Below are 25,324 nucleotides of genomic sequence, written 5' to 3'. Positions count from 1 at the left end.
GAGGATCAGAAATTTGTCCCGAGACATGTAGGTAAAACTTTGTAACTGCCTTTAAGAAAAAAAAAAAAAACATTTTTGCAAAACAGTAAGCTTTAACATGATGAGAAATATTTGTCTCTTATTTGCTCCTGGATTTGTCAAGGCTGAATTTCTGTTGTACAAGTACTCACACTCTGTCACTGTAATGTGAGAAAACATCCCAAAAATACTGAACAGCAGTCATGTCTGTTTTTGCTGGTTGGTTGCATTTTGTTTTGATGATCATGTTTGTAATAGCTGAGCTCACCAGATATTTTCAGTAGCTCATTGTTGCAGAAATAAAGAAGGAGACAGAGTAACCCAGCCCATTACCAGTGTGAAACTGAGAATAGGCAGACAGACTTGTGGCTTAAACATCGACACTCCAGACCAACACTATTCATCTCAACAGCGACCTGGCTCTTGTGATGAAATTGGATGTGTATGTGTGTGTGTGTGTTTGCATCAGATACTGCTCAGGGATCCTGAAATGGACTCAATTTGCTGATGTTGTTCTCTCAAAGGCAATTGATTTTTTGTGTGTCTCTGGAAATCTCTTACTCTTTGAGTGTTTGTTTGTCCTTTGAGGAAAAAAAAGGACTGTCCTGCTGAAATAGTTGCAGTGAGGATCCTGGAGGAGGAAGAAAGAATGTTTTCGTGCACGTAATAGATACAGCATTTTGTAGTTTAGAGGTGGCATACAGAAAGATGATTGAAATTGCCTACTTTTGTTTCTAGGGGGGTTTCAATACAGTCGTGCCAGAGAGATGAAGTGAGAAATCCAACTTACAAGCAATTTTTATGTATTGAACATAGTTGAGAGATGAACAGAATCAGAAGCGCTTGTGTATGCTACATGTGCGCACACTCACACACACACACACACACACACACACACACACACACTCACTCACCATTTTTTAGGGCCCTGTCAAACATCAAGATAAACATCATAAAAGGCAGAGACAGATACTAGCTCTTTAAAACACTCCTAGGTCAGAGATGAGCTCAAAATAGCCGATGAGATCACTTCTGTGTAAATTTTTCATAGAAGCAGCAGTAGGGAAAACTCAGGGGGATACTAGCCCCGGCTTTGTGTAAGTGTATGTGTGTGTGCGCAGGTGCACGCCTGTGTATGTCTCTGAGTGCTGCTTTCTTAAAAGAAAAGCAGCCCAATTTCTCCTCCATCCTGTCCTCATATCGCCGTCAGACTGAAGGCTGATTTTCCAACATGCAGTGCCATGCGTGTGTTTAGGACGGAATTAGACAGAGGGCCGAGCGGCGGAGAAGTGACAGACTGTGTGATTGTCTCTAAATTGAACAATCAGTATAGTTCAATGTGTTGAGATAATACCATTATTCATCTCAGCATCGTGGAGGACTGGAGGCATAGAGACATCTCCCATTGTTGGCTTGTTTTGAAACGCCCTACTTTAGGAATTTTCCTTCAGGATGGCTCAAAAAGAATGGCTTCTTGGGTGTCTTTTATATTTTTATGTGAGAAATGTGAAATACAATATGATAATCTGCTGAATAGAGGCAATGGCAAGAGAAAAAGCACACAACAGGATTTTTATTTTGATGGATAGGGTATCCTAGATAGTTCTATTTTCTGATTGTGGCATTTTAATGTAGACTCTGCTTGTGTAACCCAATTGTTTATTTTAAATATGTCTACTCTGCTTGTACACAGAATAGGGTTTTATGTTTCCTATGCTATAAGCCATGACAGCATGTTTGTGCATTTGTTTGTGTGCTTGCATGTAAGTGTATCCTGTGTGAACACACAGTGATGCTATTGGCGCTGCTGTCTTGTGAATGTCACAAGGTGGTGGCAGGCTAATTGGCATTGACTGAAGACCAAGGCCCAATCCAAAACCCAATCACTGCCGGGATGAGCCCCGAGCCTCTGGGCTCCCCCACCTGCTAGGGCTCTGACCCGCCAACACAGAGAGGAAACACACACAAACGCATAACACGTTAACCAGCCATGTGTTTACTCACACCTTACCTCTGTGACCCCGCTGAAATGTCACCCAAAACAGACAATTCCCCCATCATCCAGACAATCCCTTCTCGTGTAAATAACAGTATCTCTCTGCAACTCCACCGGCATCCTTCAAATGCCACCTGAGACAAGCCTCCTTTCTGCTTCTTTTCCTGGCTGTGATCACACTTAATGCATCAAATGTGTTACGCTCAGGTAGAATTGTATTCATTCTGAATGAAAAGAATCCGTTACCTCTGCATGGCGCCGTGGTAGATGCATTATGTTGTGATCAAGGTGTTGCATGCGTTGAATTGTCATGCTTATGCATTGATAATGCCCGCATAAACTAAAGACAAGCATTGTCTTTGAGCAAGCTCTGTGCTGTGTTTTCATCATGAAATCATCTCATCAATGAATCATGAGTTATACAGTGTAATACAGTGAAATCCTATGTTCCAGTATTGCAATCGACCTTTTGATGGACTCACAAACTGTCTTGGGTGTTTTCCTGCCTTCTACCAAATGCATGCTGGGAAAAGAACCAGCTTCCTGTGATCCTGAAAAGTAGTAGGCAGGTAAAGGAGGTGAATTGAATGAATGAATACATGAAAGAATAGCTATGACCACATCTTACAGTTTTTATTTCACTAACTTCTGTGTAGAGCTCGGCACACAGCTCGGAGCGACGGAGAGGCCAAGTGTGATCCTCATAGCAGCCTCACTTACATCTTCGATAGCGCTTTCCGTTCCCTGTTACTCGATGTTTAGACCTCTGGCCCACAGGCTAGGCTCGCTCACAGAGTGATGGGTGATTGATGATGATGTTGCATCGATTCACGCGTGGCGGAAAATCTCCTCCAGATTAATGAGAGTCATGATGGAGAGCAAAGCCCATTCAATCTTGCCGCCTAATGCGTGTGATCGTTTGACATACTGTACTGTGTGCTTGACGGCATAAACAAGGCAGTTTAAGTCCGCGAGATGCAACAGGGGTTTGCCTAAGTTGTGCCAGACTGGCACACTCATTTAGATATGAGAGGTTACCTGCAAGGGCAAGTAGATGTTTACATATTAGGATCCATGAGTGTTTTTCAATTAGATGGGACTTTAACGAGCCCCATGAGGAAATTGACATGTTGTAATTTGTGGAATGTGCAGGGATTGTGAACACATATTAAAAAACAGCACACACACTTTCCTACACATACTCCAACCAACACATACACACATACTGACACATGCACACGCACACACACACGCACTGCTCTAGTCCTGTTCCTTATTTGATGTTCATTGTTCTAAGTCAGGTAGCAGGCCTCTAAGTGTTTATAGTGATTAATCACACTGTGAGTGTCTGGTATTTAGACAATGACTGTGCTCTCAGAATGCAGATTTTCACTCTTGTTGCCTCCTAATGGGATTCTTTCCACTCAGTCATCTTAATTGGCTCCTGCTCTCGCGCAAATTGGCAGCGACATTTTGCATATTTGTTTGGGTCTTTTTGAGCCTGTTTATTTAGGAGAGATTGCCCAATTTAGTAAGTTGAAAAGATACTGAAAAAAAAAACTTTTCTCTGGGATCCTGTCTATTAAAGCACAAGCAACAAAGAGGGTAGTTCATGTTTAAGTAATTGCCCAAAAAGGAGGCTATGAGCTACTCTATTCCTTTACAAAGAAACGTATTTGTCTGAGTTTTGTCTCATTTTGATCTCCTCTAAAACAGATATGAAAATAATCATTTGCCCTAAATATTGCAGCAGTGAAGGAGCAAGCTGATAAAAAAACACACCCCACTCCTTTGTCATTTACAGCAATTTGCTACTGAATGAAAGAAAGCGTAGAGCATTTGATTTCACTTGTTGAAGTGCCTTTCCCAGAATCCACCCTGCATGACAAATTGCAGCATCACAATGTCACCAATTTCCAAACATACAAAGCTAACAGCCCTCAATTCCAAAGCTTTTAGCAAATAAAATGAAAAGAAAAAAAAATGTAGTCTAACCTGAGCTGTGCTCAGTGTACTAACAATTAACCTATACAGGAAGTGGATTCTCTTAAAAAAAATATTATTATAATTACTGAGCTATTGATATTAAAACATTTTTTTGCTCATAAAATATTCTTAACAAGCTGAATAACAATAAATTAGTCATCATTTTGCAATGAATCCCATGAACTTTTGACCACATTTATAACTGAATTGACTGACTGAATTAAAACAGAATCAGCCCCAAAAGGATTTTAACACCAGGGGGAGTGAAATCCCGCCTTCTTCTTGCATTTCAAACAATAAGAGTCATACAGTGTTTGACCCAGGTCTGAATGCAATCCCCCTAAACCAAACAGGCATCCTCTAAAACCTCTCTACACCCATGAAGAACCTATCATTATCATTATTATTATCATCGTTGTTTCCTGAGTTTGGCCGGTGGGGACCTCTCCTTTTCTCTCCGCTCTTTCCTTTGACTGCTATCTGGCCATGAGGGAACTGGCTGCTGAGAAATATCAGACAATGTTTTGCCAAGCCTCATCTCTCTGTCAGTTATTCCAAATCATCTGCTTGAGTAAGTGAGCTCGGGGGGGCATATGAGAAACAGAGAGAGAGAGAGGGGGAGAGAGAGAGAGAGAGAGAGAGAGAGAGAGAGAGAGAGAGAGAGAGAGAGAGAGAGAGAGAGAGAGAGAGAGAGATGGCTAGCAGAATGGCACAAATTCGGTGTCTTTGTGGGACATCCAAAGGCATTGGCAGTGTTATCTCCCTACTCCCAGACCTTGGTGTTCTGCAGTATGAAACAGAGATAGCAAGGACGCTCCCTATTAAAATCTACACACTATGCAAGGCAAGAGGGTTAAGCCACTATTCCCTATTAAAATTATCGTGGGTTGACCAGGAGTAGTAGGAATATGAAAAATACCAGAATAGTTCTGACCTCAAAATGACGTAAGTGGGCATGGTTATAGCATGTAGCGAGAATAACATTGGAATGAATAGGTTTATATACTAAGCAGCCTTAGGGATTGGACAGTTAAGATTCATCATAGAGCATGGCCAAGAAAGATGAGGCCTACGTCAGAGTTACCAGTGCTAGTTAAAGGTTGACGGTGTAGTTTGATACCACCAGTGGTGCAACTGTGCACCTAAATTTTACACAAAATGTTCAGTGAGCACACCATGAGTGTTAAAGCTGGCTTATGCTGCTTTTTTCCTCATTTTTTACATTGCTTTTTTCTCTTGAACTCCTCCTCCTCTTCTCTGATTTCATCGGTTGTTTAACTCAGCCAGTCATATGCCTTTCTGCCCTCAGAATATTTTTGTGTATGAAAAAATCCCATGAGTTTAAACACACCGATGTAAACAATGCAACTTACAAAATATTCCAAAATAAGGCATTACAAATGCATTTGGGGGTAGAAAATGCATTCAGTGTATTTATTAGGCCTCAAGGACGCACTCAGTGTGTTCTGCTGAGAAATGGTGAATGTAAACAAAACTGAGTGTGTTTACATGGAAATCTACATTGGGTACCTTCAATATAATAGGCTATCTAAGATATTTATAGCCTCTTGTGAATGTGGGCTGGCAGCAGGCACTAGCAGACCTCCTTTATGAATGATTAGAAATCTGTTGTCCCTAATCATGCAAAGCTATCCACCTTTCAGAGGTATGACTATGATTGATGCAGTGTGAATGTGCAAAGGGAAGAAAAAAAACAACGGTCATTTTCTCGCCATCCATCGTTGCATGCCAACGGTTTGACCCAGAGCGCTCCATCCAGCGATAAAAGCCGCCACTGCCTCTTTAGGAGGGCGCATCACGTGTGTCCATGTGACAAGCCAATCAAGAAAATGGAGTGTGTTAATGGAGATGGAGATTGTCTCTCCCCCCACGCCTCGCTTGGCACCCCTCGTCATCTCACCTCCTAACATATTGTTTTAGCAAACGTAACTGGTGTCACCGGGGCCGAGATGGATGATGTCTTACAGTTAATAGGCTCTAAATCAAAGCCGCCGCCACGGCCAGCCAATCAGAATCCTGGAAAAGTGTCACCTAAGACCTCCGCTCAAGGTTACCGCTGCCGTTGCTTGTTATGGAGAATGGAGAATGAATCAGCTTTCTTACTTTTTTGTCTCTCCACCGACAGTTAATATCTTTCCATTCCTCTTCTATCGAACTCTCTGTCTTACTTGCTATTGTAGTTTCTGACGTTTCTCTCACCATCTCGTGATACTCTACACTTAGCTCCCCATCTTGCCCTCATTCTACATCTATCTGTCTTTAATCCTCTTCTTCCCCTAGCCTTTTCTCTCCCCATCACTCTGTCCTTCCACTCTGTCTCTCACTCACAATCTCAGTCATTCACCCTCTCCCTGGCTCCTCATCTCCCCTCTTGCTTTTCTCTCCAGCTCTACAGTAGCTCTACGTCATTCTGTCTGTCTCTAATCCGCTCCTTTTCTTTGTGTGCCCTGTTGTCTGCCCTTCCCTCTACCTCCCTCTTTCCAGCCTCTCTCTATTTCTTTTCACTCTCTCTCTCAAAGTCAGTTTAATTAGCCCTCATTCATTTAACGAAGGACACCCAAGCTTTCATAGGCGTCTCTTGATTGTCTTTATACTCACGAAAAGTTTGAATAGATGAAAGGTTCAAGTATTGATGAAGCAGTGAAAGGAAAAACTAAGGAAGGGTGAATGCCAGTGGTAGGCAGGTGCCGTGTGCTGAGTTTGTGTGGGGTGGGTGGGGGGTGGGTGATGCTTTACCCAAGGACATGCGAGCCGAGTGAATGCCAATGCAAATCTATTGAAATTCCATTTCAAGTGTTCTCCGCAAATGCGTCTGGCACAGAACATGTTCAGGGGTGAACGTCCTCTCGCGCTCACACAGAGACTGAATACGGTGAATGAATAATAAATTGGTGATGTCAAGGACTAGTCAGAGCTTGTCTCTTGAAATTTGTCTACATTTGACCTGTAACTATCACCAGAAACAAGGCCCGGAGCATATTACAAGGCCGCGTTTGACTTGTGTTTGCATCCAGTTGCATTGGGTTGCATCACATTATCAAGATTATTTTGTTTACCCTGGCAGTGGTGTGTATCTTCCATTTGATGGTTTGGCATGCAGTTTGTTTGGAATGCAGGAATAGCTGTTACTAAGGCAACGGGCTAATATAGATCCAAATAAGGAACTATGAGGATATATCAGGGGAAATACAAAGGATGTTCTAATAAATATTAATCCAGTGAAGTGGTGAATGAGGCTATATCGAGGGTTAGCGTGACATTTGAAGTACACATGGAGCCCAGGGCTGTGCAGAATGGCCAGTAGTGGTCTGGAGGAAACTGCGTCGCAGCTGAGTCCCCATTTCGATTCAGTCCTCTGCTTTGAATTGATCCAAAGATCCAGTGTTGCAACCTTAAGTACTTTGGAGCCCACCTCACATGCACCCGCTGCATTTCCTCGGGGTCTTCCACTGATGAAGACAAACTACTCTTGGGTTTTGAATGCGCGGGCACTTACGCTTGTCTGTGTGTGTATGTGTGTCTGTGCCAGAGTGTGTGTTATACACAGGCCGAGAAAGAAAGAGCATCAAAGGCTTTGCAGGCCATCGTGTGAGCAATGTCATGTTTGTGTGATTTGTGTTTTTATACATGAATGTATAGATTAATACACTTTTGCCAGTCCATTATGTATATGGATATACACTATATTGCCAAAAGTATTCGCTCTTCTGCCTTCACATGCATATGAACGTGAGTGACATCCCATTATTAAACCATAGGACTTAAGGCTGAATTATGCTTCAGCGTTGGAAGAGCGTACGGGGGTTGTGCGAAGCACGCATTTCCTACGCAGCGCGTGTGTGTCCAACATACCTCTGCAAACACACAGAGCAATTCTCCTCCCACCAGTAGACCCTGTGACGTATGGTCGCTGCTCTTCTGTGGCGAGTGGACGAGTCGTATAGGTGCGGGCACTCTCCAAAGTTTTCAAACACAACCGACGAGTCGAGACACAACAGTTTAAAAAAAAAAAAAAAAAAAAAAAAAAAACGGCGCTGACGGCACAACAACAGGAATGTGATGCCGGTTGCATCGAAATGCCGGAAATAGTGTACTTCGGCGGACCAATCACAGCTCTTGTGGGGCTGCGGAGGGTCCGCGTAGTTACAATTTTTGGGAGGCGCGCGGCAAGGCTCTGCGGCGGTCGCACAACCCCCGTAAGCTCCGCACAACCTCCGTACGCTCTTCCTACGCGGAAGCATAATTCAGCCTTTAATATGATGTCAGCCCACCCTTTGCAGCTATAACTTCAACTCTTCTAGGAAGGCTTTCCCCAAGGTTTAGGAGTGTGTTTATGGGAATTTTTGACCATTCTTCCAGAAGTGCATTTGTGAGGTCAGACATTGATGTTGGACAAGAAGGCCTGGCTCGCAATCTCCGCTCTAATTCATCCCAAAGGTGTTCTATCGGGTTGGGGTCAGGACTCTGTGCAGGCCAGTCAAGTTCTTCCACACCAAACTTGCTCATCCATGTCTTTATGGACCTTGCTTTGTGCAGTCCTGTTTGAACAGGAAGGGGCCCGCTCCAAACTGTTCCCACAAAGTTGGGAGCATGAAATTGTACAAAATGTCTTGATTCTTGGCACAGTGCAGTCAGACAAGTACCGTTCTCCTGGCAACCACCAAACCGAGACTCATCCATCAGATTGTCAGATGGAGAAGTGTGATTGGTCACTCCAGAGAACACGTCTCCATTGCTCTAGAGTCCAGTGGCGGCGTGCTTTACACCACTGCATCCGACGCTTTGCATTGCGCTTGGTGATGATCACATGACGTTTGGAGGTCTGAAACTATTGACTCTGCAGAAAGTTGCCGACCTCTGCACACTATGCGCCTCAGCATCCGTGATTTTACGTGGCCTACCACTTCATGGCTGAGTTGCTGTCGTTCCCAATCGCTTCCACTTTGTTACAGTACCACTAACAGTTGATTGTGGAATAGTTTGTATCAAGGAAATTTCACGACTGGACATATTGCACAGGTGGCATCCTATCACGGTACCACGCTGGAATTCACTGAGCTCATGAAAGCGACCAATCCTTTCACAAATGTTTGTAGAAGTGGACTGCACGCCTAGGTGCTTGATTTTATACACCTGTGGCCAAGGAAGTGATTGGAACACCTGAATTCAATGATTTGGATAGCTGAGTGAATATGTTTGGCAATATAGTATATGTATACATATACTCTGTCCTATCCTCTGTTGCACTGTACACATATTGTGATAGACCTGTTTTATTGCGGCAACCTGCAAGTAAATTTGACTTGACCTGCTACATGACCACAGCTGGAGAAATTCCAGGGCTATCCAAGTGACTTCCAGCTGTTTTTTTTTATCTCTTTCCCATCTCTCCAGATATTGATGAGTGCGCTGAAGGGAAGCACTACTGCAGGGAGAACACCATGTGCGTTAACACCCCTGGCTCCTTCATGTGCATCTGCCACACGGGATACATCAGGATCGATGACTACTCCTGCACAGGTGAGTTCCTCCGCCGGCCCTCTCACACACACAAAGATTGTTTAGATTGCGGCTTTGTGCGCTTCAGCCACAAAGCCACTTTACATGGAGGCTTCTAAAATCAAGAGACGATTGATTTTGTAGCTTTAGTCATACACAAGAGAGTATTTTTTTGCTGTTATATAGGCATGGGGGATGAGTGGGGTTATGCAGGCATACAAAGATTCTTCATGAGGGTATGCCTTTTTGCTCAGACTGCTTTCTGCTACTGGTGCATCTAAAGCATTTTATGCACAGAGGTTATTGGCAGTTAGAATTACACAAGAGGGTGATTTTTGATTGTCCGATGGTAAATTTGTTGGGTGCAGAGACACATAGGCATATGTAAAAAGTGAGAGAGAGGGAGAGGGGATGGCAGGCAGGCGGACAGTCAGACAAACAGTGAATTATCAGTGTCAGCGCAGAGTGAGACAGTGTAAGGCAGCTGTGTAATAGAATGTCATGTTCCGACAGATAGAGATACTTATCATATGAATGCTTTACAACACCTGTAAAATGCACTGTAAACCTTGGCCATGTGCTGTAACTCCTTCCCCTTTTTCCCCCTCATGTGCCACACTTTTTCTCTTGCTGGAAACACTCACCAGTGAATCTGTCACTGCTACCCTACGATTATGCACAGTCCATTCATTTAACATGCAAAGGGATGAATGTCAGACTTTGATTTGCCCCTATCGGTTTTGCTCTGATTACCAGCACCACATTAATATAAAACACACACATACACACATGCACACACGCCCCCCCACACAAATCAATACCAGTCTTGCTGTTTTATGATTCAGCACCAGATAGCATTAGAAAAAAAGAGAGTGCACACTTGCATAAAGTGTCAAATCAGTTTTTCAGAGAGGTTGCTTTGTGTAGATTACAAGCAAATCTCTTTCTCCTGGCTGTATGTTTGAGAAATTTCATAATTGTGCTTGTTGGTTCTGTAAGCAAGTATAATTGTGCATCTCTAAATTCTATTTATATTGTGAGACTCGACTATTATTTGTGATTTGACAGATTTGCAAATCTGAGCTCACTAAAAGGGGTTCCCAGAGTTTGTGTGAAAGTTTTGTCCTTTGAAAACTTGAAATTGAAAAAAAAAAAAAAAAAAAAAAAAAAAAAAAGTGGAAGATAGATTAACTTCAAGCCTCTTGAGAAGTGTCAAAGTGTCCGCAGCCATTGTGTGTGTGTGTGTCTGTTTTTGTGTGTGTGATAAGGAGAAAGAAAGTCACTGAGAACCTGAGAAACAGACTGCAAGTGGAGGCGGAAGGCCCCTTTGTTCTTGATCAAAGCTTAAACTAAATCAATCTAAAAAGATTGAATGAACGGTTCACAATATTTATTTTCTCTGTGTTGTGAGTTATTCTGCTAGTAGCCCTGCTTGTTTATATCAGCCTTTGTCTTCTTCCATTTGAGGTCGCAGTAGATTGTAGATTTCTACAAATATTCCCACATGCAAGACACAGAGAGCCCCTGGTACCCCTGGATTCAATTTGCATATATAATCCAGGTGCAAAAGCATCAAAGACATAAAAGATCCAGTCACTTAGGGACACGTTTGACCAAATTAACAAAAACGTGTAACAATACATCCCCAGTTCACATATCATAGCTACATAAACAGAAGCAAACTTTTGTGCATGGATCCAACCAGGAACAACACAGAAAACAAAGAGTATTCCAGCAGTGAAATCTATATCAAAAATAAATTGTCAGGATATACTGAACAAATTAATATGCTTGGAAATCTGCATTTTGTATTGTAATGTTACCTGTAGCACAGATTCCAATTAATATCAATAACAATTAAACTAAAGCCCAATTTCGACAGGATTCGTTTTACAGAAGGATGTCAGGTAATTTAATGTATCACATGCATTGTCAGTGATTTTAGTCCCATCCTAATCTACCGTGTCTGTTTTTTGTTTTTCTTTTCTTTTTTATGGACATCCATGATGATTATTACACAACAAATTACCTACTGTTGTTCGTTCAACTCAGAGGTCCTCTGATAAATGTAATCCTGTCTAAATGGAAATGGATGAAATTAACACTCAAGTACATTTTTACAAACATTTTGACTATTGTACACTGTAGGCCCTCTTTGAGCATGAAATTATTGTCTAGTGCTCCTAGAGTGCAACTGAAGTGCCTTTCACAGGAATATATGTACACATGCCGCTGTATACTACTGTGACTCTGTTGTTGTGGACATATCAAAACAGTCTGTCACTAATATCACTGGAATGAGTAGCCTAACAGCACCTACCAGTTGTACCACCTGTTGGAAATCTGTTGTGAAATATGAAAAAAAAAAAAAAAAAAAAAAAAAAAAAGTGGTGGAAAAATCTGTGAAGAGAGACGATCTTGCAAGTTGCACAGATGGATGACTGTAGCCTACAGTTTCAGGTAGCCACACCCATCTCTGTAGTATTGGGGAGATATTATAGAGATTCTTATTTCATCAGAATGGGTACATGAAATTACAGACACACTAATTTCAGTAATTAAAACTCAAACATCATTTGGGAAACTAATCCCATTTGAATAGGGCTTTAGTATCAGCTTAGACTCTAACACACTTTATTTTGAGTTTCCAATGTTAATATTCAGTTTAGTTTGAATTTAGTATCTAACAAAAACCATAACACAACTGATTTAAAGTTGGTAAGAAGAGAATTGGACAGGTTGATATGAAGTTAGGCATCATTTCAAATCTCAACTCAACTGACACAAAGTTGAGTTGAATATTAACATTGGACAATGCAAATAAAGTGTGTGATTCTGTCTCTTTTAGGGCCACATATACTTCAGGTCTGAGTCAGTAGGACTAATCTCTCTGTAATGTAATGTCTCTGCCCTTGATCAGGAATAACTCAATGTCATTCCACATTTATGAGTGGAAGATCTGCTTCGTTCCTCACCAGTTGTTTGCAGCTTGTGAAACATGGAGCTAAGTAGCTCCCTATGCGCATCATCTCAGAGGAGAAGGCAATGTGCTGCATTTCCTCCCCATCTGTAATTAAAAAAGCAATTTGCACTAATGCAAACTAACTCAGTGGCAGCCGAGAGCTGGGGCTGCTGCCGCCACACTGCACAGTAGAGGATTTAGGCCTACAGCCTCCCCGCCACGCCATTGGAGTTTGAATTAAAGCCACAAGACTCAGCAAGACAATGAACACCCAGTGAAAACTCCCATTTCCTGCTCCATCTGGGCCCCCTGTGGACTTCTTCTGTAGACTCTTTTCCCTCATCAATGGAAATCAGGAAATAGTGTAACAAAGTGAAGGAATTGTGACTTTGTGTCTTTTAAGAACCGTCTTGTGAAAGGAGTAAACATGTTCAAATTGAGATTGAGGAATGGTTTTGTTAAGGAGTAACGAATGCACATTCATCGCTTTTCTTTTGCTCCTGTGATTTATTCAGTGAGGGAAAACTCCTTGCTTACTCAGTCCTTTCCCATATTATCTTTAGAGACCAACTGTACCTTATGTGATTTCACTCACTGTATTTTCTCTAATCTTCTGAGCTGCGGGCAAGTTTTATTGTCTTACTCATTTGTCTTTCTTCCACTGTGTGCTCATTCCCTAGATTTACAATGAAGATTAATACCCCCAAACCCAGTGGATTAAATTGTGTCACTATATTTTACGTAGTTTCCTATTAAAATGCCTTCAAGTCACAGCAGTGGAATACGCAGCAGTGCATCTCCTTATAAAAGTCAATTTGTATGATTAAACCAAGCCTTTTGCAGAGGCTTGATGTAATGACTTTTTCCCTGCTACAGTCAAATTACTTGTCGTAATGTCCCTACTGAGTTATTGGACTATCAGCTCCCACACACTCACCATCAGTGCTCCCAGTGCTTGATACTGAACACAGTCACTGCTATGGCCACATCTCACCTCTTAGCTAATATTAGAAAGATGAATTAAAGTCAAATTAGATGTTAGCAATAACATTCACGGCCCTTAAGTGAAATAAATAAATAAATCAGGTTGGATAATGCTAGAGCACGCACCAGGGTGCTCATCTTTGCAGCGGCATGTTGATTTCTAGAGTCTCACTCATGGTCCTGGTGGCTATCATCGACAATAGACATAAGAGGTAGCAGCTAGCTGCAGGATCCCACTCCTTATTAATAGCAATCGAACATCTGCCTCTGTTTAAAAAGAATCCAAGGGGAATGCTGATTCTTCCTAGTATCTCAGAGAAGAAATATTACAGCCAGGGAAGGAGATATTAAACTGGCCCTTCAGTGCCTATTGATATAGTACATTCTCATGATATATGGACATCTTTATCATCCTCAATAGCTTTCACCAATTAACACTTTGCAAACTCAGCGGAAGCAATGTGCAGGTATTGATAGCCCTATTTCCTCATGTGTTAGAGTTTTGTATGTGTACCAATCTTGCTTAGTGAAGAAGATTACAGTGGCTGTAGGTTATTGCATGACTCAATGTCTGTGTGCAGAGTTGTGGATTAAAGGGCTGATCCACAGATTTGAGGCTGGATGAAACAGCATGGAGCCCTGGTTACATTTCTCCTCAGCTTGTCAGGGGGTCAGCAAGCTCCGACAGAACTCTGTATTTTACATCAAGACCACCCACAGTGTGGAAGGTCGCAGGTTCAGATCCCAGCTGGTGGCAGACTGGAACACGCTGACTTTATGTACTTGCTTAAATGAAATATGTACAACCAAATGCCTTGACACTGCCCGGGCTTCTTAGTCAATGGCACCTTTTAAAAAAGAAACATCCCCAACTTTCTCTTGCCCCTCTCTTTGACTAGCACTTTATCCTTGATCTTGAAGGTCAAGTTTCCTCTCCCCCTTTTTTACCTCCACTCTTCTTCTTTTCCCCAAAGTGCCCGAGGTGCTCCTCTCTCTGTGAGATTAGCAGCTAATCCATGAAAGGTAGCGGATTGGCTGTGCTCTCCCTTTGAATGTTATTAAAGGAGGCTGTCCTGAGGTGCGTGTGTGTGTGTGAGCTGTTTGTGAGGCATGCGCGCGTGAGTCTGAGGTGTGTATGCAGGGTGTGTGTTCTTGTTCTAATCCTGTGATAACCAGACCCGGGCCCCTGAGGCAGAGAAACGGAAGGAGGGCTGGGTGGATAGAGGGAGGAAGGGATGGACGGGGAGCAGAGGTGGAGCTCCGAGTTCAGCAACAGCAGAGATCAGAAAAGATGACTTTCACTCTGTAAAGTCAAAGGGTCTGGCAGCTGCGGGGGATTTGGACAAACAGTTTTTGCTTCCTTTTCCTCAATACCTTAATATCCTTCTTGAATAATGGAATCAAATGACCAGTAGGACTAGGGCTCCTGGGGATATTGAAGGTGCTCCATGTAGCATTTTTAAACATAATATTGTGACATCATCCTTGTCAAACAGGCCTGAGTTACATGGACAAAATAAAATATCATGATATGCTTGACCAAATACCGTATCAACATTGGGTGCACAGGGCTGTGTATTTCATGGTAAGTAGGTGACAATTAGCAAGTAAAGTATTTAAAAAGTATTTGAAAGTACCGCCTAATTACATCAACATTTACTTAAAATATATATCTAAAACTGAAACTTTTACTTTTACTGTACCGCCAAACTCATTAGATGAATATTTCAAATCAATTAACCCTTTGATGCATGAATTATGAAAACCTGAGTCAAGATTTTTTTCTTAAGTGTTTTTACTCTTCTTAGGGCATGAACACATTTGTGAGTCTCCATACTTCTTTAAGGATGCAGGACTGGTATTACCATGTGATGATACTAGTATTAATATGTTTTCAGCAACAAGAACTGACAGTCTCTGTATAAACCTCGATGGAGGGGAGCAGCAGAGAGCATTCTAACAGCTGATACGCAATTCCACCATAGAAACCATTGCATTTAGGAGAAAATGACTTTTAAACAGCTGTCCACTGTAGTGAACACTATGCGCCAAAGGGTTAAATCATAAATATGATACCAGGGTTGCCACTCATCATGGACTTTCTGAGGTGAAGGGTGAAGTAATTTAGGAGTAATTTCAAAGAAATTTCAAACACAGTACTTGCTAATTATCACCTACTTACCATGAAATTCCAATGTTACCCAATCTTCAAACAAAATTGTAGGGATGACTATTGGTGCTTTCATAAGATATTTACACACAAAAGAACAGGTAGAACCAAACAATAGAACAGCTACACCGGAACAGTCTCATAAGTACAGAAAATTACATTCCTTCACTGTGATGCAGCCTTTAAAACCAGGAAGAAAACATCTCTTGTGTAATATAACAATATTACAATATTAAAAATCCAAGATCATATCTAATCTCGTATCATGATATCATTACGTCAGTGTATTGCCCAGTGCTATAGTCAAAGTAAGTGTGATAACGTAAAGTGAAGTTATCAAAAACTATAAGACCATGGTGGAAAGAGAACTGGTAGCCTCTATCTCATTATTAATGCATAGTGTCTTTTCAAAATGAAAACCACATGCTCTTGCCTTCTCTTCCTTCTTTGGTCAAAAGTTTTCACTTTCACCTTACAGAAGAATATGAATATGTTGAAAGATTATTTTTTGTTGTTGTTGAATGAATGATTTTTCTTCTTCTGCCATTGCAACAAATCCTAAAAACTTTCACTTTGTTTAGATCTAGGAAAACAGCAGCTGTCTTGCTGTTTATGTGCTGTAAAGCAATCCAAACACTTCCTGTGCGAAATGACCCGATGGCACACAAGTTGCACAAATGCAGCGCAGAAGCAGGTTAAGGCTGCCGATCCTGTTTGCAATAATAATGCAAATGTTTCAAATGCTTAAATGGTCGCAATTTACTGATGTTAAAATACTTCACAAAGCACCTTCAGTGCCTTGAAGCAGAGTCTGGTGCAGATTTTGGCTCAACTACTGGTAAGGAAGAGAAATGGGCCGAAGATGGTAACAGAGCTCCTCCATGCAAGTTGGCACTGGTTTTTATAGCATTATGTCTCAAGGAACACATTAGTTTCAGTATTGTTAGGTTCTGAAACAGCAGGTGTAGGTTTAAACTATAGGTTTAACTAAATAGAGGCCAGCATCCCTGTGTAGCTTCCAAGTAATCAGCTTCATCTAACCTAATGTGGTACAACTGGCTCTTTGTTGCCGTTTCTTCTCCAAGCCATCCTGGCAGACAAAGGGAGAGTCACCTGAGGAATTAAAGTGAAAGAATTTCCCTGACATATCATGAGATCATCTTCCTCACACTTATAATCGCAAGTTGGTTCCGCAGCCAAAGTGATTTCAGGAAGGCAGACTGAGGTCAGACCGACCGGCTGAGGTTGATGTTGTTTTGCCAGAAGGTGTAGAGAGTCAAGCAGGAGAAGAAACGGCTAGCTACAGTGAGATCCCCGATGACAGGCTGTACATAATTGATTGTTTATCTGTCTACAGCCTGAGCAGCAGCAGGCAGCAAGGATATACCTTGCCCACACAAACACACACACACACACACACACACACGCACACACACGCAGGTTTTAAAATCAGAAGGCTACAACACCTCCTTCCTGCAGCACAGGCACAAATCAGGTTATATGAATATCATAAATGGAATAATGTTTCATTTAAGATTTCAATGTTACGGAGATTTGACAAAGTCCTGTGATCACTCAGATACATGCACACACACACACACACACACACACACACACACACACACACACACAGCACCCTGCCAGCACTGCCACCCTGTCAATTCAGAGGTACAGCTGGCTGTTCCCTGCGCTCTGGCAGCTAGATACAGATACGACCTTGTGCAAACCACCTCGTTCTCTCTCTCCTCTCTCCTGTACTCCTGTTACAGGTTTTATATGCCTATGAACAGACTTTAATTCCACCTATCAGCAGGTGTGTGTATGTGATGCAGCAACAAGAGCAGCAGTGGGCCCTCCTAAGTGCCCTTCAGTCTGTCACACACACACACACACAGACACACGCGCGCACGCACAGTGCAGACACACGCATCATATCCTCGATGGAGGAGCTCATCACAATGTCACTTTCAATTTGGATGAGCCTACGGTCTGTTCAGGAGACATAATGGATTGGATGATGGCAGGGAGATGGATGAAGCAGCTCAGGTCTTCTGCAACAAGCATCCAGATTTCTGATCCACTCTGGGTGCCATCTTTGTGTCGAGTTTCATCATCGTGCACAATCATATGTGTTGAGAATGAATTAGTATTTATTATGCACAAATATATTTAATCTTTTTTTGTTGGAAGGCTCCTAAAAACTGCATCCTGTGTGCATAAAATGTGCAGCTGAGAAAAATGTATTTTTTTTTCTGTCACCTGCTAGGTGCAGTGTGGCCCAGAAATCCACTAAAACAACAAGAAGCAGGCCAAACTGCTGCCCCCAGATTAGCAGCGAAGTCATAGTGTTTTCATTTTCTGAGAGTCTTAACCTTTTAAGGGATTTAGTCAACTACTTGTTCTTTTCAGCACCCGCTGAATACCGGAATCACAGCCAAGTTCTTTTCGCTCTACAAAAGGGAAAACTTGTCTGGTTAAATGACTAAAAGCAGAGTTTTACAAATAGTGAGGAAACATTTTCGCCAGAAGGTGGATCTTTTATTCTTGGTTTCTGCTTTACATTCTTATGGGTTTGTGACTGGAGTCGTGACTGAAAACTGGAATTTGGCTCGTATGAATAATAAGGCACAGAAGATTTCAGAAGGTTAAAACAGTCCAGAAAGTTCCCTGTATATCAGCCAAAGGAGTGCTTGGTAAGCAAGTACTTATCAGAAAGCAATATTTATGTGGAGCTCCAAAATAGACCAGGGAGTATTCTTCTTTGTGTCTTTCACAGGGATAAAGATCAGTGTTTGTGTTGAGAGGCCAGATGAAGGTCGTGCATTAAAGCGCCTGTTCCGATGTGTGGGAAGACACAGGACTGAACGCCCAAGAATTCTTCTGTGAAGTTTAAGCCTTACGTCAGCAGCAAATTAGCATTTTCAAATCATATTAAAAAGGATTTGCTGTTGGGATTTAAAATAAAACCACATAAATATATGAAATGAAAATAAAATACAATGTGAGCACAAGCGGCTGCATCATTATATGTGCAGATTAAGCAGTTTAGCTGCAGCGGGGATTAATGAATGGAAAATTCATCACTGAGTGTTCAATATTTCATATTTTGCCAGAGAAGCACAACAAATTACAGTGAAACATTTGAAACAGTGTTTTATTATTCAGATGTGGATGGATAACAAGCAATTCAATCTACTACTGAGTCTTTAGTCTTACAAGTGAAAAAATTTGCTCGTGAGATAAGGTCATCTCACTTATTTACCATGCAAATAATCATGTTCAAATAATTTTCATAGTAGTGTCGTGTGTCGTTTTATTGATACTTGTTGGGTGACCTTTCTGAAGATAATGACATTTGAACTGTGGGAGAAACCAATGGCGTATTGTCATCTGCCACTTTGATATAATGGCAACTTGTAGCAACATGGATTAAACATCATACGAGTGTGTTAAATAATATATATTTTCATATGCAAATAAACACAACATCAGGCGTGTATTTTCTAATTTGTTTACATACTCTTGTACTGTTATTTTAGGCTATCTTAACACCGCTGAACACAACCAGCTTGTTCAAAATCACAGTCAATGCAGCAGTGCTGTTGAATGTATCAAATCTCCAAAATAGGATAATGGAAGTCAAGCACAATGCCATGCCAAAAAATATTTCAAAAACATGTTTTGCAGATTTTTTGCACATTTTTAGCGACAAGGTCCAACAGTCAGGCCTTGCAACCTAGTCTACATTAACAAGAAATGGGCCATGACAGGACTTATTGTTCCTCCAATGCAAAAACAGCAAAGCACAGCAATAAACCAGGCTGGTAAATCTAAACAATCCACCTAGTCCAAGTGCAAATTATTGATGTGTGAAAATTACTGCTGTGGGCTAAAATAATTAAACCCATCTGGGGATACAAACAGCAACTGAATCCTTTGTCCTACATTAGTTTTTCCACTTGTTCCCTATAGAATTCAAATGTCTCAGTGACGCTGGTGTTGATGTTCAGTCTCCATCATCTTAATATTTCACTTTTCAGCAAAGAGTCTTCCTCTGAAAGACTTTGAAGTTGAGCCTTAGCTCTGTTAGGGTGCGTTACCTTAGCCATGTTGGTTAAGGTAAGACTGATTCCAGAAGTGTCTCCAATTTCACACAAATGATTCAATCAGAACTGATCTATTTGGTAGAAAAGTAAATTCTATTTTTTCTTCTTTGCATCACTGATGGTGAGAAGAAAAAAATGGTACACCCCTAGTGGATGAAACGTCCCTGGGTGGAACTGCACTAGAAAGTAGAAACAAGAGGAATCATCTCATCTAACGGACTGGCAATTTGTCCATAATTTTGTTTCACATTTTAATAAAACAAATGCTGTATATGAAAGTGAAGAACTTGTCAGGATCCATCTCGTCAGGTTTGTGGTTCTGAGGTGTTGTGCTCTCCTGTTTTCAGAGCATGACGAGTGCCTCAGCGGACTCCACAACTGTGATGAGAACGCCTTGTGTTTCAACATGGTCGGGGGCCACAGCTGCTCCTGTAAGCCCGGCTATACAGGCAATGGGACTGTCTGCAAAGGTAAGCACTGCCAGATATTTAGTTTTGTGGTAATAATGTGACTAGGATTTATTAGGTGTATTAATTACAGAATAAAATATATTGAATCAATTTCAAGGGAAAAAAACCCACCTCCCCTGGCATCTAAGCCTTTTGTGTGTTTGCTTTTGTTTTTATAATCTGTATTTATATGCTTTGTTGCCTTTCAAAGCGCTTTGTGATGAGCCTGTTTAGTTAAAACTTATTCAAAAAGATGTGAGGAATCATCTTTGTTCCTGTTACAGAGGCGGAAAGGACAGAGCTTTTTTTGTTTTCAGTTCTCCCACTCCCATTCTTGCTATTGAGCTAACAAAAAGTAATTTGTGCAGAAATTTCATTCATTTCTGTTCCATTCTGCCAGCTCCCATGACCTCTCTGTATTTTGGGGATACATTAACTAACAGTCCATCCACGAATAATGAACATTTTTGAATTAACCTCAGTGAGATACATTAATCATGCTAAGGAATGTCGTGAGAGGCTGTAATGAATCACATCACCAAATTAGCTCTTATTCTGTATGCAAATACATATGCTGCTGCTGGTCTAATTACATAGTTAATGCTCGTTAATCTTGGTGAGTAATGGCTCTTTTTCCCTGGGCTACCTCTAGCTATGTGTGACGGATTATGCCAGAACGGGGGAACCTGTGTCTCACCAAATAACTGTGTTTGCCAACAAGGATTCACTGGGAGGAGATGTGAGACAGGTAAGAGTTCACTTCAGTTCCACTCCTTCATCTCTCCTCACCGCCTCAAAATAACTCAAAGGAGACTTTGGACTCAATGCATTGCAATGAGGAGCAGGAAAGATAGGTATCACCTTGTGAAGTGTTTCCCGTTCCTCAGATTGAACAGGAAAAGGACAAAAGGAAAGCGTAGGGGAGATTATTGTCGGAAGGTGCATTAGATCAAAGTTGTTGTTTTAGTTATCTCGGCATATCTGGGCTCTTGTTGAAAATGCAGTGATTACTCTTACTTTGTGGAGCTGTCTTTGCTCTGACCTGGACAAAACAGCTGACATAAAATTGTTGAGATGTTTGCAGCACTCCCCAGCTGCTGTATACAGCGTGCGTGTGTGCGCGTGCGTGTCTGTCTGTGTGGGTCTGTGCTCCGTGGTGAGTAATGAGCTTGTACCTCTTCCCGTGGCCCAGTGGAAGATTTGAACTGCAGTTGCAGCAGTATGGGAATTACCCCGTATCACAGCCTGTATTAATCAGCATGGCATTCCTCCTTATAGGCTTTATCCCACATCCAAATTACAACGGCATAAGCTCCTGATGTACAATTTACGATAGGGCCCTGATAGCTTAACCAAGTATTAAGCCTATCTGTCAGCTTGTGTCGCAGCAGAACACATATCACAACTTGCGCTCATGCATGGAAATATGTCAAACACACGGCTGTGATAAGAGTCAGGGCTGTGGAGTCATTTTTATTCATTATTCTATTCAGCGTGTTTTCCTCCGCGGTGTAGAACACCTCTATAATCCTACAGGTTATGGTTGATACAGTTTACGCCTAATCTAAAGCAGCTGCACCTCGCTCATAATGCATTTCAGCCTTTCAGAGATTGTCCTTCAGGAGACAAGTGACCGAGCTAATAGAACGTCAAGTTGTGACAGTTCCCACATGTCTCCCAGCGTCTGTGCTAGTGTGTGAGGCGAGGAAACACAGCCTGTCTACTTTCTCATTGGTTCAGGTATTGATTGCCCATAAAGGACCTTTTTTACGAGGCGTCCTTTTTACTGCCCGTCTTAAAGTAAATGAATTTCCTCATAGCGCCGCTCTGAGATGCTGAGGAAGGAGTGTGTGTGTGTGTGTGTTTGTGTGTGTGTGTGTGTTTGATTCTGAGAGAGAGAATGTGTTAACACACCTAACCATAATGACTTATCCTCCTACCCATTTTGCAGTAGAGATGGTTCTGAGGACTTTGTCCCCTCGTAATGGCATGGTCCAGGCAATCACACATTTCATTACCTTCTATAGTGTTTTAGACCACCCACACATACACACATTCTCTCTCTTTTCTCTCTTTTGAGAGTATTCCACACCTCAAAAGCAGTCCAAGGGCAAATCTAACAATAGTAAATCATGCGTTTCTTGCAAGGCGCTTTCATTCATTATAGTTTCTTTACTCAGTATTTCAAAAACAGAAATAATTGCATCCTGCGAATTTTTACTATTTTGCAGTGCAAACTTTTTTTTTTTGTTTTGCAGTAGCTCATATTTTTTTTCCCACTTTCATGCCAACAATCCTATTCTCAGAGTAGCTGTTATCTTTTTTCCTCTTCTTCTTCTTTTAATAATGTATATCTCATTTTGGAATGAAACTCTTCAACTGTAAAATGTTTTTTTTTCCCCCATTTGACGCCACTGTTTAGTGCCTGAAACCCAATTGGTTGCAAACAAACAATCTCCACATTAAAGCGCAACCATGTATTTCTTAATCACACACAATGAGACGGGGTGAAACAGTGGTGATTGGTGGCTCAGGGCTCAGTCTATTTTCAGGCTCTTCTCCACTCATCACCAAGGTTGATTAGAATTCACACCGTTGAGGTTCGAGGACGCGCATGTAAACAAGTGCGCACAATGCACGCAGAATCCCTCACACGCTCCTCATGCCTCAGGCGACAAGACATTTGTCACCACAGTTGCTGCTGCTGTTGCTGTGTGTATGTCTCTCTCTCTCTCTCTCTCTCTCTCTCTCTCTCTCTCTATCTCTATCTATCTCCTTCCACCCACACTCTACCACCATCCCTCTCTCGCCTCAGTCAGCTCTGTGACAGCTCCCAAGCATGCATCCCTTTTACTGTGGTTTTACAGTCCAAGACCACCATTAGGGCCCCAAGCTGCAGGGCTGAAGCCGGTGGCACTGTGAAGAGACCTCACCATGTCATTCAGTGTGATAGGAAGTCCTTCTTGTGTCTCCTCACAGCATGACAGGAGATCCCAGTGAAGCAAGTGTCTATCGGAGAGGCTCACAGAGATGTGTGAAGGATAATGCACTGCTGGATATGGTACTTTCAGGGAGGATGGGGAGGGCAGGCCGGTGTGACGGATGAAGGGAATAAAAGGGAATAACAGAGACAGAGAGAGCAGTAGTTTGGGGAAAAGGGATGGAGATGTACGGGGAGAGTGGCAGAATTTAAGGAGAGAAGGGGAACAGAGGTGAAGAGGAAAAAGGGGGGGAGGGGAAGATGCAGAGATGTTGGGAAAAACCGGCAGATGCATTGAAAGAATGGGAGATGCGAAGAGAGATGGATGGATGCAGGGTTGGGGTTAGTGAGTTTGCTCTGCATTTGGATGAGGAATGAGGCTGGTGGAGCTGGTGCAGGAGGAGAGGGAGGAGGAGTAGGGGGAGGAGGAGAAGCGAGGCTGGGTGGATGAACATGGAAAAGCTTTCACTAAGACTGGGCTCCCCACCCCCAGAACCCTGTGAGCTTTTAGAGGCCTCCCCAGGGACTCAAGCACTTCTATTGCCGCAGAGGCAGACTGACGGCCTGTCATGGGAGAGGGAGAGAGGGTTCTTTAAGGCAGTGTAGATACACACACACACACACACACACACACACACACATAAAGTATAAGCATGCACGTATGAGAGGGTGCTAACAGTTTGCGGATTGTCAGCCTGCTGCCCAATTTTGGGTCATGCTGTTGCGTTTTTGTCTTTGTGAGTGAATATACATTTTCCTTTGTGTTTGTGCCTCACTGTTTGTATGCATATGAGTATGTATGGATGTGTGTGTGTGTATGTGCGCGTATGTATATGATGCCTGTTTCTATTTGTGTCTGTGACTGCCTTTGTGTACAGTGAGTTTGTGACGAGGGCTGTGTGTGTGACTCCTTCTGTGTGTGTGTGTGTGTGTGTGTATGCTTGTCATTATCATTCAGGAGGAATGGATGGGGAGGGACAGGGGACACACAGCGCTGACAGACAGACAACAGCTAGTGGAGAACTCTGACACAACAATGAATTATGCAGCATACAGCTGCGGAGAGGCACATACACTTCAGTCATGGATATAAATGGACTCGGGGCCAGCCATGTAATATGCGCCCCAAACACGCTGCACAGTCGACATGGTAGCCCCGGGATACCACCATTCCTTGTATGGCTTGGGTGAGAAATGCTGGCACATTATGTTTATTTTTCAGTAAAATGGTTGTTCATTTCATTCTCAGGGTTGGAGGAATTCAGCATAAAAATGTGCTAGCTATTAGGCTGTTTCAGACATAGGTCAAAAAAAAATTTGCAAGTGCATATCATGGTTTAATTTAGTCTACAGCACTTACTAAGGCTGAACAATTAATCTAAACATTATCATAATTTGACCAAGTGCAGCATCTAAATTGCAGGAGCAGCTGATTTTCATAAAGGAATAATTAGTGGCAACATATCATTATTAATCAAAGTATTGTGGTGCTATAGAGATGCCCTGACCTACAAATCATACTCTTAAGACCTAAGAAAACATGGTTTGGTACAGACCTCACCAAAATCACCATTTTATTTTCTTTCTTTCTTTCTTTCTTTCTTTTTTTTTGTTAAAATTAAAAACTGGCATTATCTGTAAAAAAAAAAAAAAAAACTGCAATATTTTTGCAAGATTTTTTTTTATTTTTTTTTATTTTATTTTTATTTACCATATTATTCAGCCTTAATACTTAGGGCCAGATATATGGAGTCTCCTACAAAGCTCAGAAAAACAAAAGGTCAGTGTAAAACATTTAAAAGTGAAAGTTTGTTTGACCTGGTAACATCTGAAGTGATCTGCCATGATTAAAAACCACTGAAACAAACCCTACTGGCATTAATCTGCCCACATGTATGTATTATTTTCCATTTAGTTTGGGTTCATGCTGCGAGTGATTTCCGAGTGTGTGCCTTTGCTTCAGTTTTAAGCTTTTGGTAAACTATGGAGGATCAAGTTGGCTTATTAGTCAAAATTAATTGGACTGTAATGCACTTGGCTTTAAAGATTTTTGCCAGCCTGTAGTCCCTGCATGAAATAATTGGTGATATCCTCTGTAAACATTCCCTTCTCTTTTTTGACCCTTGATGGCGAGTTTATTGACTAAATTGCTG

General features: G+C 41.8%; 1 protein-coding gene across 1 annotated transcript in view; it reads left to right on the top strand.

Annotated features, from left to right (window-relative positions):
* nell2a (neural EGFL like 2a) overlaps positions 1-25,324 on the top strand; it is a 71,551-nt gene that overhangs the window by 30,323 nt on the left and 15,904 nt on the right. Inside the window, exons 13-15 of the mRNA XM_030054184.1 lie at positions 9,416-9,541; positions 20,090-20,212; positions 20,844-20,939. Of these exons, the coding sequence (XP_029910044.1) occupies positions 9,416-9,541; positions 20,090-20,212; positions 20,844-20,939 (345 nt within the window). The remainder of the gene's footprint in view (positions 1-9,415; positions 9,542-20,089; positions 20,213-20,843; positions 20,940-25,324) is intronic.

Source organism: Myripristis murdjan, chromosome 6 (genome assembly GCF_902150065.1).
Source record: "Myripristis murdjan chromosome 6, fMyrMur1.1, whole genome shotgun sequence".
In the NCBI taxonomy this organism is placed as follows: Eukaryota; Metazoa; Chordata; class Actinopteri; order Holocentriformes; family Holocentridae; genus Myripristis; species Myripristis murdjan.
Note: the sequence above shows the minus strand (reverse complement) of the source record. Positions and strands in the feature narration are given on the sequence as shown.